General features: G+C 43.7%; 1 protein-coding gene across 1 annotated transcript; it reads right to left on the bottom strand.

Moving 5' to 3' along the window:
- Nucleotides 1–703: 703 nt before the first annotated feature.
- Nucleotides 704–16,112, bottom strand: BNIP3 (BCL2 interacting protein 3). Its single transcript, XM_032225010.1, has 6 exons — nt 15,871–16,112; nt 9,805–9,982; nt 6,012–6,096; nt 4,453–4,559; nt 4,188–4,337; nt 704–2,449 (listed from the first exon to the last, which is right to left on the bottom strand). The coding sequence occupies exons 1-6, from the start codon at nt 15,896–15,898 to the stop codon at nt 2,398–2,400; spliced, it is 600 nt and encodes a 199-aa protein (XP_032080901.1). The 5' UTR covers nt 15,899–16,112; the 3' UTR covers nt 704–2,397.
- Between the last annotated feature and the right edge of the window lie 1,711 nt (nt 16,113–17,823).

The raw sequence follows: 17,823 nt of genomic DNA, 5'->3' as shown, positions 1-17,823 counted from the left end.
TTTAAAGTTGCCAAAGTTGAGAAGCATTGCAACAGGATGATTTACGGGGCACAGTATCAGTTATTCATTCCAGTTCTAACTTGAGCATAAAATAAATCATGTACCAAATAAGATCAAAATTGGTGCAAGAAAAATATATATACCAATACTACAGAAAGAATAAAGGTAGATCCTAATCATGCCTTCTAGGCATCCTGTGCCCCTCCCTCCCCCCCCCCAAAAAGGAGCAAAACAAACTCTGGATTCTAGAATGGCAGAATATTCAGGGGGTCAAAAATTAAAAAAAAATACAGCTGCTGCCATTGCGTGACTGAAATCCCAGCTCCTTAATGTAGCGCAGATAAAAAGGGGGTGAGGCCTCGTTTTGATGGGTAACAAGGCAGCCACCATCTTGACTTTTTAACTGATATTCTACCCCCTCAAACACTTTCCAACATGAAGGTTTAAATTAAGCCCTCTTGAGAGACTAGCTATGAGAGTATTAAATCAAGCCAGCCTTTTTCCAATGCTATGCGTGCTGTAGCCCAGAGGCTGCCTTCACACAGAAAGCTAAGGCAGCTATTATTTTTAACGACACTTTATTTGAACAAGTTGCATCGTGTTAATTGCTGAGCGAATTCTCATCCTTTATTGTGACCGATGAACAATAAGACCTTTAAATAAAAGCAACAGAGGCCACAATGCATTGTTTTCATTTATGTACGAGTAAATCTCGAGTCTTACTAGGTCAGAAGCCAGGCAACTAAAATGTGTAACCAGAGCCCTTAAAACTATTGTGGCCTTTGCTCAAAGCTTTCAGCGCAAGAATATTCTCCCTTAAAATATCATTTTCTTTTAGGGATTATTGAAACTCTGTCCAGAACCTCTAGCACAAAAGCCCTGCTCATTTAACTCCCCTTTTTTTGTAGCCCGCAAGGAATGGGGAAGCCTGCCTGGGCCACACACCCCACTCCTGCTTTGCACGCCCTCCTGATGAACAGAACATGAAAATCACAGAAGACCCTTTTCAGACTAGAAATGAACCTTCCTTAACTTTTCTGCCAGATAATACGATGAAGACGTGGAAAGAATGTGTGGGTAACATCAGAGCTCTATGCCTGGCCATTATGCTCATTGTGCTTCCATTCCTTATAACAGGGACCTGGCCTGCTGCACATCTAGAGTAACACAGCAATGTGCAGGAGAGAGGAAAAGCCATGCTCTCTCTCTCTCTATTCCCAGCTCCTTACACATCCACAGCAGAGAGAGAGAGAGAGAGAAAGAAAGAAAGAGAAAGAAAGAAAGAAAGAAAGAAAGAAAGAAAGAAAGAAAGAAAGAAAGAAAGAAAGAAAGAACCAACATGGAAAAGGTAAGACAGCACCTGACAAACAGCTATTTCTTTGGTAACTGCGGCCGTTCACCCTGAGTACCTTCCTATATATTCACACAGACCGGACCAATGGCCAACAGCTGCAGCGTTTGTGATTAAAAAGGCAGACCCACTATGACTCACTGGGGATGGCCTAGGACAGGAAGCAATGCCTTGCAAGTCAGAGATGAGAGATTTCTATTCACCAGTCAGAGGGGAAAATGGAATGGCTTAATGCTATTTTCCCACAAGGAGCTTCTTGGAAGAAATTCCTTTCTTACAAGTTTTCTGACTTTGAGAAAAATCAGATTACGTATTTACTAAAACCGTTGTCTCAACAGCTGCATACAAACTTTTGCTGGAAAGAGAAAGAAAAGGTTCCATATTAAGACATACATATATCAAAACACTCTACTGATTCATTTTTTATATTTCAAAGCATCTCAGTAATTCATTTCATCTCAAATAGCATAAACGTATTCTTAAGAAATTTAAGGCCATTCTACTTTTGTTGACCATAGCTTTCTTTCAAAAAAAAAGTGGTGTCTTTTCCACAACTAATCATTACGAATCTTTTCAAAACTGGACAAAAACAAATTGTACATGGATCCCTCCCCAGATGTTCACAGTTCACAGAATATTTTCGTGTTTTTTTTTTGTTTGCTACACTGTTCATTCTTGCAATAATAGCAACAAAGAAAAATTTGTCAAGCAGGGATAATGAAATGTGGGCCACTGCACATGCTGAACAAAATCTCCCCAACGTCCTTTGCGACTGGCCCAAAGTTGGAGCTTCCTGGAAGTTTTGGTTCCTCACTCCTGATCTAAGCTACGCTATATCTTAAATTGTGCAAATCAGAATTTATATATAAGAGCAGTTGGGGTAATTGGGTAATCCTCCTTTTCTTTTGCAAGATCCCTTTACGCAATAAAACACACATTGTCATATTATGATTATACATTTGGAGGTTTCTTCTGTTCGGTTCACCACTTTATAATGCCTGGATGAAGTGAGTCGTGATTTGCAAAAGAGATGAATTCATTTCGTTTTACAAGGAGCTGCTGGAAGCTGTGATTGTCAGCCGTTTCCCAATATAGATCCTGAAACACAAAAACCGCCAGTAAGAGTTCTGCATTTTCAACCTCACCTCTTTTCTCATGAATGCAAGTCAGTTTATCAGGCACAAATCACTCAAAAGTGGACTACAATATTTTTTTCAATTTTGGTAGCTTTAAGATGTGTGGATTTCAACTGTCAGAATTTCAACTGGCATTCCCAGACTCTAGATCAGTGTTTCTCAACCTTGGCAACTTGAAGATGTCCGGACTTCAACTCCCAGAATTCCCCAGCCAGCATTCGCTGGCTGGGGAATTCTGGGAGTTGAAGTCCAGACATCTTCAAGTTGCCAAGGTTGAGAAACACTGCTCTAGATGTTATTTTCGAATGTAATTGTTCAAACATTTTCTTGACGTACATTAGAATCCATATCAGCCCAGATAACACTAAAGGTATTCCTTGACTTATGACTGGTCACTTAGTGATGATAGATCCCCCCCAAAAGGTACACGTGACTTGGTTTAGAAGTTCTGATGGCCTCAGTCACATCATCCCATTTTGGATGCTGGGCTCCTGGCCTGCCTTTGCAGCCATTTGCAGTGCCTACTGGTCACATCCCTGCAATGCATGGTTTTTAGCAGAAACAAGCATTTCTTTGTGTTTCCAGAAAAAAAAATGCCCCTTCGGTACAATGGGTTTGCTTAACAAGCATTGCATTTGTTAGTGATTGTGATGTCTGTTTAACAACCGTAGCAAAAAGATCACAAAAGCAGGCATGGTCAGTCACATGGTGACCCGCTCAGCAACCTGCATGACTTACTATAAGGTGCAATTATGGTTGTAAGTCGAGGATTACTTGTACTGAAACATGTTTTCCACCGATTTCACATTCATCTCTATAATCTATCACAGGACCATTCCATTAGCCTGTAGTTTAATTATATAACAAATTAGATTGTTTCATAAACCTGTGGATTTATGAGTAATAACCACTGTTTGCAAAACTGCAACAGTGTAATGGGGAAAAAAACCCAATGATTTGGTCTTATGAACAATAACAGACACACCTGTGAAGTTGTACAATGCAGAAAATGATGTGGTTGATATCTGAGAGGAGTCACTAGGAAGACTCGGAGTGGATTCTCAACAGACTTGAAGCTATCATGTAGTTAGGTTTTATGAACTTAAGACTACCTGTACATATGGAGTACATATGCAAAGCAGGGTATGGATTAGCTGCCAGCTAAATATTTTCTGCACATTAACACTTATAAAAGCAGGGTGTTTTTATAAAATACTTTTTAAAAAGGGGGAAGGCAATATGCTGCAAAATTACAATACCAATATGTGGTCTACTCAGAAGCAGGCACCTGATGACTTCAGATGTTGAGTACAATTCCCAGCCTCCTTCATCATCAATTTGGCTTCCTGTGGATGCTTGAAGTTGCATTTCAGCAACATCTGGACTACCAACCATGGAATCCTAAACCGGATTCCCCTCTTTTGGTCCACTCTGTAAACTACGGAATTTTAGTGACTGAGTTCCCAAATGACCTCGTGGCTTCGAGCTTTCCAGGATTGTGAACAGCAGCTTTTTCACTCCTACCTGGAATCGTCACGGAGTGAACACCGCATCTTTTGTAACACCTAAGTAACGTGTTGTGCTAGTGAGCAGTGGTCTCTCCCTGTCTCCGAGAGTCCTATGAGGAGTCCAGGAGGCGTTGCCGATACAGCCCACAAGATTTCTGGCTGTCAGAATAGAGGACCCGAGTGAATCCTTACCCTAATCCAATGGCGAGCAGATGGGAGAGCAGCAGAGATGGCAAGAAAATCTTCAAGAATTCTGCAGAAAATATGCCTCCCTTCTTCATGACGCTTGTGTTTCTCATGCTGAGTGTACCTGCGCGCTTAGGGTGTTTAAAGAGAAATTCCCTGGTTTAGGAGAAGACAAAAACATTTTTAATCCATAACTGTTTGCGGTCCCATTTATGTATTTATAATAATGGAAAGAAACAAATCTGCATTGTCCATTATCAAGATCACTCACTTGGGGGGAATATTCTCCGGCCTGCTCGACCAGTCCCACATCCAATCTGAATTTTTCTTCAAGAGCCGTTCAACTTCTCTCCTCCTTTCCAGAAAATCTTCCTCAGACTAAAACGAAGATAGGTAGAATCAAGTGAGCTGGCTCCCTTCTCAGAACAGAGGTCTATAAGTGGACAAGGGGACTTTGGATCCAGGATAGACAACCATTTGGCTGTTCCTTAAAGGTGTTGTGGCTTTTCCTAGAGTTTCATAGTAGAAATACAAGTACAGAGTTTGAATAAAGAAGGTATTAAACAGGCACAAAGTCTCAAAAGAGAAGCAGCTGGAGAAGCCACAAATAAATAATAAAGAGTGCGCCACATGAATCCATCCATCCACCCACCCAGTCTGTCTGTCTATAATATCATCTATCTTCTATATCATCTATCTATCATCTATCTACTGCAAGGGTGTCAAACTTACATTGTCACAGCTGCATCACGTGATGTATCAGGACTTTTTTCTCCTTCGCTAAACCGGGAGTGGGCGTGGCCAGTGCATGGCGCATCCAGCCTGCAGGCTGGGAGTTTGACAGCCCTGATCTACAGCATCATCTATCAGTCTATTGATCTATCATATGTCTTTCATCTATTTATCCCTTTCTATCATCTACCTAAGAGACACGGTGGGGCAGTGGTTAGAGTGCAGTACTGAAGGCTACTTCTGCTGATCACCGGCTGCCAGCAGTTTGGCAGATCGAATCTCACCAGGCTCAGGGTTGACTCAGCCTTCCATCCTTCCGAGGTGGGTGAAAGGAGGACCCAGATTGTTGGGGGCAAGAGGCTGACTCTCTGTAAACCGCTTAGAGAGGGCTGTAAAGCAATATATAAGTCTAGGTGCTATTGCTATCTTCTATCATCTATCTAATATCTTTCTCTTATCTATACAGACCTTCTCATCCATGCAATGAGCTCACATTTTATATCTGATGTTAAATCATCATGAACTTGGAAGCCTGATTTCACAATCTGACAATACTCTACTGCTCTATAAAATTCAAATCAAGGCAAGCTAATTCAACCAAGTCTGAGGACAGATGAGGACAGATCTTGACAAGAGAGATTCTCTGGTGTCTGAATGAGGTAGTCACAACTGAGAAATAGCCAAAGCCACCTCACAAATGGAAAGTTTTTCCAGCATGAAAGATTCCTCGTTAAAGAGGATCAATTGGCTTCCTACATGCTAACTGGATCTCTCACAGCAACAGAAACGCTGCAGAGAAGCTCAAAGGGTATCGGGAGCAAATTTTGCTAAGCCGGAGTTACGGGCTTGGAGCAAACAAAATTCCAGCAGCTGCATTTTCCTCCGAGTAGCATCAGTGTGTAGATAGTTCCCAATATGACTGTGTCGTTCATGCAGTGATTTTCCAAACTGTGTGCCAAAACTCTCTGCTAAAAACTACCAAGCACATTTCCCAGCTATAAATGAGACTCTGCAGAAAATGCAATCGCCCAGGAAGAAGGGATTTTCTTCAAAGAACATCACGACACACACCAAAACCCATTTTTATTTAGACTTTACCTGAGAACTGTTCTTTTCTCCGCTGGCACGACTCTCCGCTTCTGAAGTCCTGTGAACATCCTGAGGTGTCTGGGAACGTGGTGGGCTTGGGGGGGGGGGGCGAGGAGGAAAAATGAAAATAACCAAGAAACAAGATTTACTGATTCATGTTTTACCAGGATAACTTCACATCCCAATAAAGTTTAAAAGGCTGCCTAAAATCTTGCAGTCTAACCTGCCTTTTTATTGTGATAAGAACAGTAATAGGAATAAGGATGTTATACATTCTGGAGCACCTTGGAAAAAGGGACAGATTTTTTTTTTTTAAAAAGGGACATCTTCCCAAGGTAAATGGGTAGCAATTCTGGTTTTGTGAAAAAGCAGTAGTTTTTCCCCCAAATCTTTAGTGTGTTCAATCTATACAAAGGGAGTCTGATTGAGCAAATACCACAAGTGGTTTGGTAATTGCTTGTTTCTTCCCTAAATAAAGTCATCTAAAATGCAAAAAATAATAATAATTAGTACTTAATTGTTCCTGGAATCCCTCATAGTGTCAATTGAGAATAGGTAGCTCCCACTTTCATCATATTACATAGAAAAGGCTTAAGCTTTCCCTTCACAATTATCAGTCCCTATTATGCAATAATCCTGTTTTGACTTGAAATGCATTTTAATTTACATGTAACTTTTAATCTATAAAAAGGCACTTCTGTTAAGTTTAGTCTGGTCCAGTTCTCTAATCCTGAATAGCTCCATCTTTTTGCGGCTGTGTTTGCAAAACACACAAACCAGCTAATCACCTTTAAACGTAACGCACTGTGGAAATTCAATCCCTGGGTTATTTTATGGTTCTGGGTGTTGAGCAATCCCACTGCACCCAATTAACTTACACCAGAGTCCAATTAACCATGGATAAGTATCTTGCCCCATGGCAGATAAGTGGCCAGGTACATCACCACTACTGTTTATAGTGGTTGTGTGGTTAAATCTACGCTTCTACTCACAAGCTTTGGAATGCAAAGAGTTGTTTATCTGGGCTCCCTCTTTTTGAGAGCCGAGATGGCGCAGTGGTTAAATGCAGCACTGCAGGCTACTTCAGCTGACTGCAGTTCTGCAGTTCGGCTGTTCAAATCTCACCGGCTCAAGGTTGACTCAGCCTTCCATCCTTCCGAGTTGGGTAAAATAGGATTGTTGTTGGGGGCGATATGCTGACTCTGTAAACCGCTTAGAGAGGGCTGATACCCTATGAAGCGGTATATAAGTCTAACTGCTATTGCTATTGCTATTGTTAATTTATTTCAAGCACTTTTATGTGGCTAGAAAGGCACCAAAAGCAACTCATGACTGACAGGCTACACTTTAGATCAGGGATGGCGAACCTTTTTGGCACCGAGTCCCCAAACCAGAATGTCTGTGTGTGCTTGCACACCTGCGTGCCAGAGCCCTGGAAACCTAAAGAACAGCTGGCCAGTGTGCATGCACACGCCGGCCACCTGGCTTCTGGTACATGCATGTGTGCTGGCCAGGTGGTTTTCCCATGCGCCAGAGCACCGGAAATCCAAAGACCAGGTGACCAGCATGCGCACACACACCAGCCAGCTGGTCTTGGGGGTTCACAGGGCTCTGGCATGTGCGAAGGCCAGCTGGCAAGCATGCAAGTTGCTATGATGGAAGTATAAAGTATAAAAGTATAAAGAAAAATATGGGACACCTCCAAAGGCTTCTTAACCATTGTACTACTGTTCCTCTGTTATGCTTAACATTCCCTAGCAGTTGTGAAGACAAAATGAGAGCTTATAGGGAGAAGTTTTGCAACTTGGTATCCCCCCCCACCCCCCTGATAAGCATGGCCATAGTGTATGGGCTGGATTGAGGTGGAGGCAGATTAGTCCCAGCCAATATCTAGCCCCCTCTTTGATGGGGATCGAGATGAGAGTAAAAACTGGTTGCAGCTCAGGAAATGGAGCAAGACTCAAATTCCTATGAACGCTCACAAAAGTTTCCCAAAAGAAGCTTTCTTTAAAGTTTTTCTCAAAAGCCAACAACATCCCCAATGTAATCAGGTCTGGAGCTGGTCCCAAAGAGGCAGACAGCCACCTAATCTAACATTTGCTTAGTTTCACAATATCCCTTCGTTCTCCGCAGCCGTGTCCCTGGTTAGCTTTGGAATCTCTCACTTAATAAGCGACCCCAGTTTTGTTTAAATAAAAAGTTGAACCTAAAAAGGGAAAAGTGGGCAAGATAACCTTGCCTCCAATCAGGAGGAAGGGCATCAGCTGCAAGACCAGGGACCATTTCATCATCACCCTGACCAGACTTGTAACAGAGCCATTTAGAAGACTTTCCCCCCCAGACAAATCAAATCAAAAGTTGGCCTTGCTTAAATTAAGACCCCACGGCTTTCAAGAACCTAAATAGGCCGAGCAGAACCTCAGGCCATACATTCACTTCCCCAGCCCGGTACCTTTCCGTTTTTTTAGACTACAACTCCCATTATCCTTGATAAGACTCATGGAGAAGCATTGCCTATGACTGGTAAAAACACAATTGAAATATCTAGAGCAGTGTTTCTCAACCTTGGCCACTTGAAGATGTCCGGACTTCAACTCCCAGAATTCCCCAGCCAGCGAATGCTCTGGGAGTTGAAGTCCGGACATCTTCAAGTGGCCAAGGTTGAGAAACACTGCTCTAGAGGTTAGCCAGAAGGTTAAGGTAGTCCTCAACTTACAACAGTTCATTTAATGACCGTTCAAAGTTACAACGGCACTGGGAAAAGTGACTTATGGCTGTTTTTCACACTTAGGGCAAATGCAGCATCCCTAGGGTCACATGACCAGAATCCAGACACTTGGCAACTGACTCGCATTTATGACGGTTGCAGTGTCCTGGAGGTCATGTGACCACCGTTTGGCAACCTTCTGGCAAGCAAAGTCAATTGCTAGATTCACTTAACAACCGTGTTACTAACTTAGCAGCTGCAGGGATTCACTTAACAATGGTGGCAAGAAGCTGAGTTCAATGTAGAGATATTTTAGACTGTGATTGTCAAAAAGTTATACCGTGTACGGGCTCTGGGAAGTCGGGGGGAGGGAAGGGAGGTGGGGATCTAGGGGGAGGGGGGGAGGGGGGAAACATAATATGTGTTAAACTTTAAGGTACATGGTTGCACTTGTATACTGTGGCTTTTTAATGTTAGTGTTAAAACAGAACAAACCGAATATATTGGAAGGTAATAGAAGTACACCAAAGGGAGGAGCTGAGTGAAAGAAGAAGGAGGGTGGAGAGGGTGAGAGAGAGGAGGAGGAGGAGGAAGGGAGGGAATGGATTAAGAGAGGGAGTGATAGGGTCAGGGTTAGATAGAGGGGGAGGGGAAGTAGGTAGTAGAGGGGTATGAGAGAAGGAAGAATGAAAGTTGGAGGGGGATGAAAGAGGGCGTATGGTGGGCCGAGGTGGTATATTGGGTTTGTATTGTAGGGGGCATTTTCTGTATAAGTGAGGGCTGTGTCTATTACTCAATGTTATATGCCCCGGTTATGCACAGTAAACATCTGATTGTATAGAATGAAATGGAAATAAAAATATTATGCAAAAAAAAAAAAAAAACCGTAAACTTGGAAATGCAAATTTAAATAAAGTAAAAAAATATGCAAATGAACAACGGTGGCAAGAAAGGTCTCAAAAGGGGGCGAAACTCATTTAACGAGTTTAAATGAGCTGAAATTTTGGGCTCAACTGTGGCCGTAGGTGGAGGACTACCTGTGCCTTCAGCCGAAAGGAGAGAGGATGCGCTGTGAGCAGGCTGTGTTCGGAGTACCTGTCGCAGTGAGAGCTCTCTCGCGAGCTGCTTCTTCCAGACTCATGCTGGGCATCCAGAAGGATCTTCTCCATGTCACCGTTATAAATAGAAACCGAAGCAGGAACTTGCTCCTGGCTGGCCGGCTGCCCACCGCCACCGTTCCCATTGCTGCTGAAGTGCAGTTCTACCCAGGACCCTGCTTGGTAAACATTGAGAAAGAACAAGAGCCACGAGGGTTTGTTAGGAAACCAAGCACTTTCCGTTGTTGACTTTCCACTTCGTGCCCGACTTCACGGCCTCCTTCGCTGGCATTTTCAGCAGGTACAAAGAATGCCCAGCTTGTTGCCTGTTAATAATAAAACTCTGTTGCAATGATGTGTGGTGACTCCCTGCATAAGTATTTTATATCCATCTCGTGCAATGCTGTGTTGCTCAGAACAAAAGCTGTGCTTCTATATTTACAACACAAGCACTCTAATGGCTATACGGTATAAAATCTTTCTTTAAAGATTTTTTAACCTGCCTTTATTGCTTTTATAAATAACTCGAAGGAAGGGAACGTATCTGACGCTTTCCCCCTCTATTTTCCCCACAACCAAACCCCCGTGAGGTGAGGTGAGTTGGGTTGAGAGGGGCTGCCTGGCCCAAGGTCACTCAGAACTCACACGCCTGGTTTCTAACTCTGCAAAATAAACAGGTGATCCTTTTAATGTACAGCAAGCTGATTTCACAAGATGCGACCATTCTCATTTTAAATCTTTTCAAGTTTACTTAAAATGCTTGTGCGTTTTTAAAAGGCGGGATGGAACCACAACAGACTGGTATTAATTATCATTGTGAACAGTAATTGGCTATGCCACTAGTAGAAAAATCTGTATGGAACAGACCACACTTTTAGTTGCTGGAAGCGTAACAATGATTTAAATGAGAATAAGCTAACTTTAAGGCAAGTGGGGCGAAATCACGCTGGAAAACGGGGTTTGTGGAACCATAATGAAATGACAAACTGAACTATCAGAAAACATTCTTACATCCAAACATCTGTCTTCCTTTTTTTTTTTTTTTTTTTTTTTGATGGACAGCTTTCTGTCCCAACTGTATATTTTACAGTTCTGTTCATTGGCCTATTTCTGTGGATTGCAATTCTCAGGATGCTCAGGAACAGAAGGGGAAAACAGGAAGTCAGATGGGCAGAAAGAAAGGAGAAGAGACCAGACAGCATGGAGCATCTTTGTTATCAGATCTTAAGATATAGATTGCATTCACACAACATATCCCATTTAATTTACTGCAGAACGTTAACCAAAAAAAAATTCCTCCCTAGGCCAACCTGAAAAATAAACAGTCTCGGGAAACATTTCCTCACAAAATTCAACCGACATTATAAAAAGCTTCAGTTCAGCTCTTGCTCACAATGCTCAGGCAAATAAAAGCTACCCAGAACTTTGATCTAAATGTGGCAGGCTGCAAATTAACAGACAATGCTTTTTTCACTGGCATAATTTTGAGAAAAGCCACAGGCGCTGAATTTCTCTTCCAGCCTATTTTTGGAGCCTTAGGAGGAATTAGCTAACAAAACTGCAAGAGAGGAGAATGGAAAGTCAAGTACGGTATATCTATCCACTTAACTTGGAATAAGGAAATTGGAAAAGAGGATAATACATGCTCTTTGAATAACAGCATTCATTAAAAAAGAGATAATCCTTAAAAGCCAGATTCGGGCCTTATCTACTCTGTACACCAAAAAAACAAGGCTGAAACTGCATACTTCACAAAATATAAAGTATGCCATGTGGTGGCAAAAAGTACTAGATTTTACATCTTATATAAACTCTGCATGTATAATTAATTTATTCTCTCATTTAAGTTTCTCTGGAGAATATACATTTGTTTCTATAGTCTTAAGTGTCCAGTAGCAAAGATTCAATTTAAATTTCTTTTAGTGGGAAGGGAGGGTGACATTGTGTGGATGTATCGTATCTAGTGTGCGTGTGTGCTCCCTGTATCCTTCCTGTGGAATACACATCAACCTGCCAATACATTGTACCTGCCTATTCAAAAGTTCCAACCAAAATCCATTAGAATGATTCCCAAGGAAGTCTTTGTATCAAGTGACAGTAAGCAGCACCAAATATTTGGTGTTAAAATAGAATGGAAACCTGAAGGTTTTTTTTATTAGGAATAATGACTGTGAAATATAAAAAAATAAATTCAGTATTTAATATTACATATAATTATGGCAGCAAGGATTGCCTTTGCCCAGAAATGGAAAAACAAATTAATTCCAAACAAAGAGGAAATAAGAAGAAAGGTTATGGACTATGCTGAAATGGACAAATTAACAAAAGGAATCCAGGGAAAAGGAGAAACAGAAAACTACCAGATATGGGATAAATGGTGTAGGTGGATGGAGGAAAGAAACAAGGATCAATGAAGGGAGGCAACAAAGCCCCAAAATAGTAGTTAAGGAGAATTAACACACATATAGATGTATCCAAGTGGTTTAAACTTACTAGAGGTAATAATCAGCCAATATAGCAGACAGGGGAGTAAGATAAGAGGGTTAAGAACAAATGAAATATAATAGAAGGGGAAACAATATAAAGTGAGCTATATCGATTGGCAATTGCTATTAGAAAGAAGGAAGGAATCTCCTGTTCGTATTGTATTGTGTAAATGTGGTATACATCTAAGTTTTGTGTGTGTGTATTTTACATGTTTGTAAATAAAATTTAAAAATATGAAAAAATACATTTGGAAAGCTCAAGAAAACTTCTCTCAAGTTGGACAATAGCCTGATACTTTCCTTCACAAACAATGGCAATAAAAGGTGAAAACAATAATAATAATAATAAAAACAATAATTCTGTGCTGACTTTTCCTTTGGCACATTAAGTGACCAAACCCCAGGAGAAGATAACCTCTAACATTGTTTACAAACATCATCTAAAAATGGGGAAAAGTCCCTTAGGGTATGTTGCAATCTACTTCCACGTTTATTCTACGTGGGGCTGTAAATCCCATGAAGTCAGCTCTGAACCAGCCCAGATGTGTCAATAAGTTCCAAGGCCAATTATTTACAACTCTGAAAGTGATTAGGAAAGGGCTGAGTCACACACCCAGGGATCCCGTGGCACACAGCCACAGAGTTACAACCACAGGTCTGCCTTCTCTCCCCTTCCAATAAACTCCGGCTGTTTTAAAACCTTCCTCCCTTGCTGGCTTCCCAGCTGGCCCAGGCAAAAGCCAACTACTCAAAGGCAAGAAAAACTCCCCCAAATCCAGAGTTTGGGAGCTCCGAGAAACAGAGGAAATCCTGAATGACACAAAGGCAACTCCGGGGCATTCGGTATTTCCTTTGTTTCTCCTGCCCTCCAGAAACAATCCTAGGGAAATGTTAATTGTAGGTAGTCCTCGACTTATGACCACAAGGGAGCCCACAATTTATGCTGCCAAGCGAGGCATTCGTTAAGTGAGTTTTGACCCATTTTACGAGCCGCTTTCTTGCCCTGCTGTTAACTCAACCCCTGCAGTCGTTATATATTAGTCACACGACGGTCGCTCAATGAATCCGGTTTCCTCCCCATTGACTTTGTTCACCCAAAAGTTGCGCAAGGGGGAAATCGCGGGATCCCGGGAAACGACGGCCGTCCTGAAAACGAATCAGCGGTCAAAGCACCCAAATCTAAATCACCTGAGCCATGGGGATGCTGCCACCGTCTTTAAGTATGGAAAACGGCCGTAAGTCCCCCATTTTTGGTCGTAAGTGTGAAAAATGGCCGTAAGCCCCCTTTTTTGGTCGTAAGTGTGGGAAACTGCCATAAGTCCCCTTGTTTGGTTTTAAGTGTGGAAAACTGCCATAAGTCCCTTTTTTGGTCATAAGTGTGGAAAACAGCCGTAAGCCCCCTTTTTTTGGTTGTAAGTGTGGAAAACGGCCGTAAGTCCCCTTTTTTGGTTGTAAGTGTGGAAAACTGCCATAAGTCCCCTTTTTTGGTCGTAAGTGTGGAAAACTGCCATAAGTCCCTTTTTTGGTCATAAGTGTGGAAAACGGCCGTAGGTCCCCTTGTTTGGTTTTAAGTGTGGAAAACTGCCATAAGTCCCTTTTTTGGTCATAAGTGTGGAAAACAGCCGTAAGCCCCCTTTTTTTGGTCGTAAGTGTGGAAAACTGCCATAAGTCCCTTTTTTGGTCATAAGTGTGGAAAACAGCCGTAAGCCCCCTTTTTTTGGTCGTAAGTGTGGAAAACGGCCGTAAGTCCCCTTTTTTGGTTGTAAGTGTGGAAAACTGCCATAAGTCCCCTTTTTTGGTCGTAAGTGTGGAAAACTGCCATAAGTCCCTTTTTTGGTCATAAGTGTGGAAAACGGCCGTAGGTCCCCTTGTTTGGTTTTAAGTGTGGAAAACTGCCATAAGTCCCTTTTTTGGTCATAAGTGTGGAAAACAGCCGTAAGCCCCCTTTTTTTGGTCGTAAGTGTGGAAAACTGCCATAAGTCCCTTTTTTGGTCATAAGTGTGGAAAACAGCCGTAAGCCCCCTTTTTTTGGTCGTAAGTGTGGAAAACGGCCGTAAGTCCCCTTTTTTGGTTGTAAGTGTGGAAAACTGCCATAAGTCCCTTTTTTGGTCATAAGTGTGGAAAACGACCGTAAGTCCCCTTTTTTGGTCGTAAGTGTGGAAAACAGCCGTAAGCCCCCTTTTTTTGGTCGTAAGTGTGGAAAACTGCCATAAGTCCCTTTTTTGGTCATAAGTGTGGAAAACTGCCATAAGTCCCTTTTTTGGTCATAAGTGTGGAAAACGGCCGTAGGTCCCCTTGTTTGGTTTTAAGTGTGGAAAACTGCCATAAGTCCCTTTTTTGGTCATAAGTGTGGAAAACAGCCGTAAGCCCCCTTTTTTTGGTCGTAAGTGTGGAAAACGGCCGTAAGTCCCCTTTTTTGGTTGTAAGTGTGGAAAACTGCCATAAGTCCCTTTTTTGGTCATAAGTGTGGAAAACGACCGTAAGTCCCCTTTTTTGGTCGTAAGTGTGGAAAACAGCCGTAAGCCCCCTTTTTTTGGTCGTAAGTGTGGAAAACTGCCATAAGTCCCTTTTTTGGTCATAAGTGTGGAAAACTGCCATAAGTCCCTTTTTTGGTTGTAAGTGTGGAAAACGACCGTAAGTCCCCTTTTTTGGTCGTAAGTGTGGAAAACTGCCATAAGTCCCTTTTTTGGTCATAAGTGTGGAAAACTGCCATAAGTCCCTTTTTTGGTCATAAGTGTGGAAAACGACCGTAAGTCCCCTTTTTTGGTCGTAAGTGTGGAAAACAGCCGTAAGCCCCCTTTTTTTGGTCGTAAGTGTGGAAAACTGCCATAAGTCCCTTTTTTGGTCATAAGTGTGGAAAACTGCCATAAGTCCCTTTTTTGGTCATAAGTGTGGAAAACTGCCATAAGTCCCTTTTTTGGTCATAAGTGTGGAAAACGACCGTAAGTCCCCTTTTTTGGTCGTAAGTGTGGAAAACTGCCATAAGTCCCTTTTTTGGTCGTAAGTGTGGAAAACTGCCATAAGTCCCTTTTTTGGTCATAAGTGTGGAAAACTGCCATAAGTCCCTTTTTTGGTCATAAGTGTGGAAAACGACCGTAAGTCCCCTTTTTTGGTCGTAAGTGTGGAAAACTGCCATAAGTCCCTTTTTTGGTCATAAGTGTGGGAAACGGCCGTAGGTCCCCTTTTTTTGGTCGTAAGTGTGGGAAACGGCCGTAGGTCCCCTTTTTTTGGTCGTAAGTGTGAAAAACGGCCGTAAGTCCCCCTTTTTTGGTCATAAGTGTGGAAAACGGCCGTAGGTCCCCTTTTTTGGTCGTAAGTGTGGGAAACGGCCGTAGGTCCCCTTTTTTTGGTCGTAAGCGTGGGAAACGGCCGTAAGCCCCCCTTATTTTCAGTGCCGTGGGGAGCGGTCACTAACCGAGACGTTGTAAGTCGAGGACCACCTGTCCTGGGGGGAATATTAGCATTGATCCGGGGGGGGGGAAGGGCTGGGGGAGCCTGGGGAAGAATAACTTCTGAGAGGTCCCTCTGCGGAGGGTCCGGGAGGGGAGGGGAGGGGAGGGGACGGGGGTCTCTCTCACCCTGCAGGTTCTCCTCCCCCGAGGACATCGCTGGCGGCAGCAGAGGCGCTTCTATTCCGGGCTCTCTTCTTCTCCTCCTCCTCCCAAGTTGCTCTCCGGCTCCGGCCAGCGGCGAGCGGTCCCGCCGGAGACGCTCCGGGGGCTCTTTTGGCGGCTGGCTCCGCTCGAGGCTCCTCCGCTCGGCCGCTCCTCGATCCTCGCTCTCCGCCGTGGCTCTGGGGGTTCTGACGTCAGAGGGGAACGGGGCGCCCCGATTGGCTGCCGGAACCACTCTCCGCCACGCCCCCTCCCCCTCCCCTCCCCGGGGTGGGCGGGGCGTCTTCTGAAGAGGCTGCGGAGGCCGGCCGCCGCTCGGAACGATCGATCGGTATATCCGCGATCGAGCCCCGGGAAGGATCGCGGTCTCTAGAAAGCAGCGGGACTTTCTCCGCCCCCGCCACGCATTTAAAGTCGTTCGGTGTGTGTCTGTGGGGGAGGGGGGAGGGGAGGGGAGGGACCTCAGCTGAGGGAATCTAACGAAAACAAAGAAGGGCCCGCCCACCACGCTGTTGTTCAGCGTCTTCTCGCTTCCCTCCGGATTGGCTGAAGTGGGGGGGGGGTTGGCGAAGGGGCGGGATTGGTCGGCGGTGGGTGGGTGAGCCGCCCTCGATTGGACGGAGGCTGAAAGGGATCCCGCCTCGCCTCTGGCTAAACTTTGACTGTGTGTTCCACGTCTCCCTCCCGCGCGCTGCTCTTTTCGGGCGGGCGCCTCACTTGTTTATCCGCTTTGGCTCCCAAGGAACTTTTAACCCTTTGTGAACTGCGGGCCCGCCTCCCCCTTTTTTTGGGGGGGGGGGGCGTTGATTGACAGGCCAAGCAGACTTTGCCCTGATCCAAGATCTCTCGTGAAGCTTCTGAATTTGGAGTCAGCGCTGGTATTTGCGGAGAGGGCGTACCAGATATGATATAATAATTATAACAATAATAATAATAACAATATATTTTATCCAATGTGCATTTCCCCCCCCTGAAACTGGAACTAAACCCTGGAAATGAGCAAAAAGGACTAAAAATTGCATCGTGTTTTTGGAAGAAACTTTTCTTCAGCTCCAAGTGGGGAAAAAGAGACTGGAGACATGGAGGCTGCTTGGAAAGATGGTTTAATGGTGGACAGGATCACGTGGCTTGAGCCCCTGAACAGAAAAGGGGGGGGGAGGGTCACATGCTTCCAGATGTTGGGTAAAGAAGAAGAAAAAGTGAGATGCTGAAAGTTCCTGGCTTTATACTCTCTCTGCCGTGTGGTGAGTTTCTGTGGAAGGCTAATCCTATCTTTGTTATGTAGAGTAGCTTAGGGCCCCTAGTGGCCCATTGAGAAAGGTGGGGGCTGTTAAGAGTGAGTCCATTTCCTGCCTTAAAAACAGGTTTCTCCATTTCTGACCCAGGGGAAATATAATATTCTGCCTTTTCAATATTTCCCAGGATGTTTCATTTTTCTAAGGGAGGGGGGTGGTGCTGATTTCCTACAGTGTAACCACAGAATGTTGCCAAGGCCATAAAGTTAAAAACAAACAATGGGCTCCTATTTTTTGTGATGGTTGCAGTGTGGTGATCACCTTCTGTGAACTTCTGACAAGCAAAGTCGATGGGGAAGCGAGACTCACTTAACAACCGTGTTACTAACTTAACAACTTCAGTGATTCCCTTAACTCAGTGTTTCTCAACCTTGGCAACTTGAAGATGTCTGGACCTCAACTCCCAGAATTCCCCAGCCAGCGAATGCTGGCTGGGGAATTCTGGGAGTTGAGGTCCAGACATCTTCAAGTTGCCAAGGTTGAGAAACACTGCTTTAACTGGTGTAAAACGGGGCAAAATTCACTTAACACAACAAAACATTGGGCTCAATTGTGGTTGTTACGTTGAGGCCTATGTGTACTGCCTAGCACAGTGATGGCTAACACACTATCACGCACACAT

Source organism: Thamnophis elegans, chromosome 10 (genome assembly GCF_009769535.1).
Source record: "Thamnophis elegans isolate rThaEle1 chromosome 10, rThaEle1.pri, whole genome shotgun sequence".
In the NCBI taxonomy this organism is placed as follows: Eukaryota; Metazoa; Chordata; class Lepidosauria; order Squamata; family Colubridae; genus Thamnophis; species Thamnophis elegans.
The sequence above is the reverse complement of the archived record's forward strand: the minus strand, read 5'-3'. Positions and strand labels throughout refer to the sequence as shown.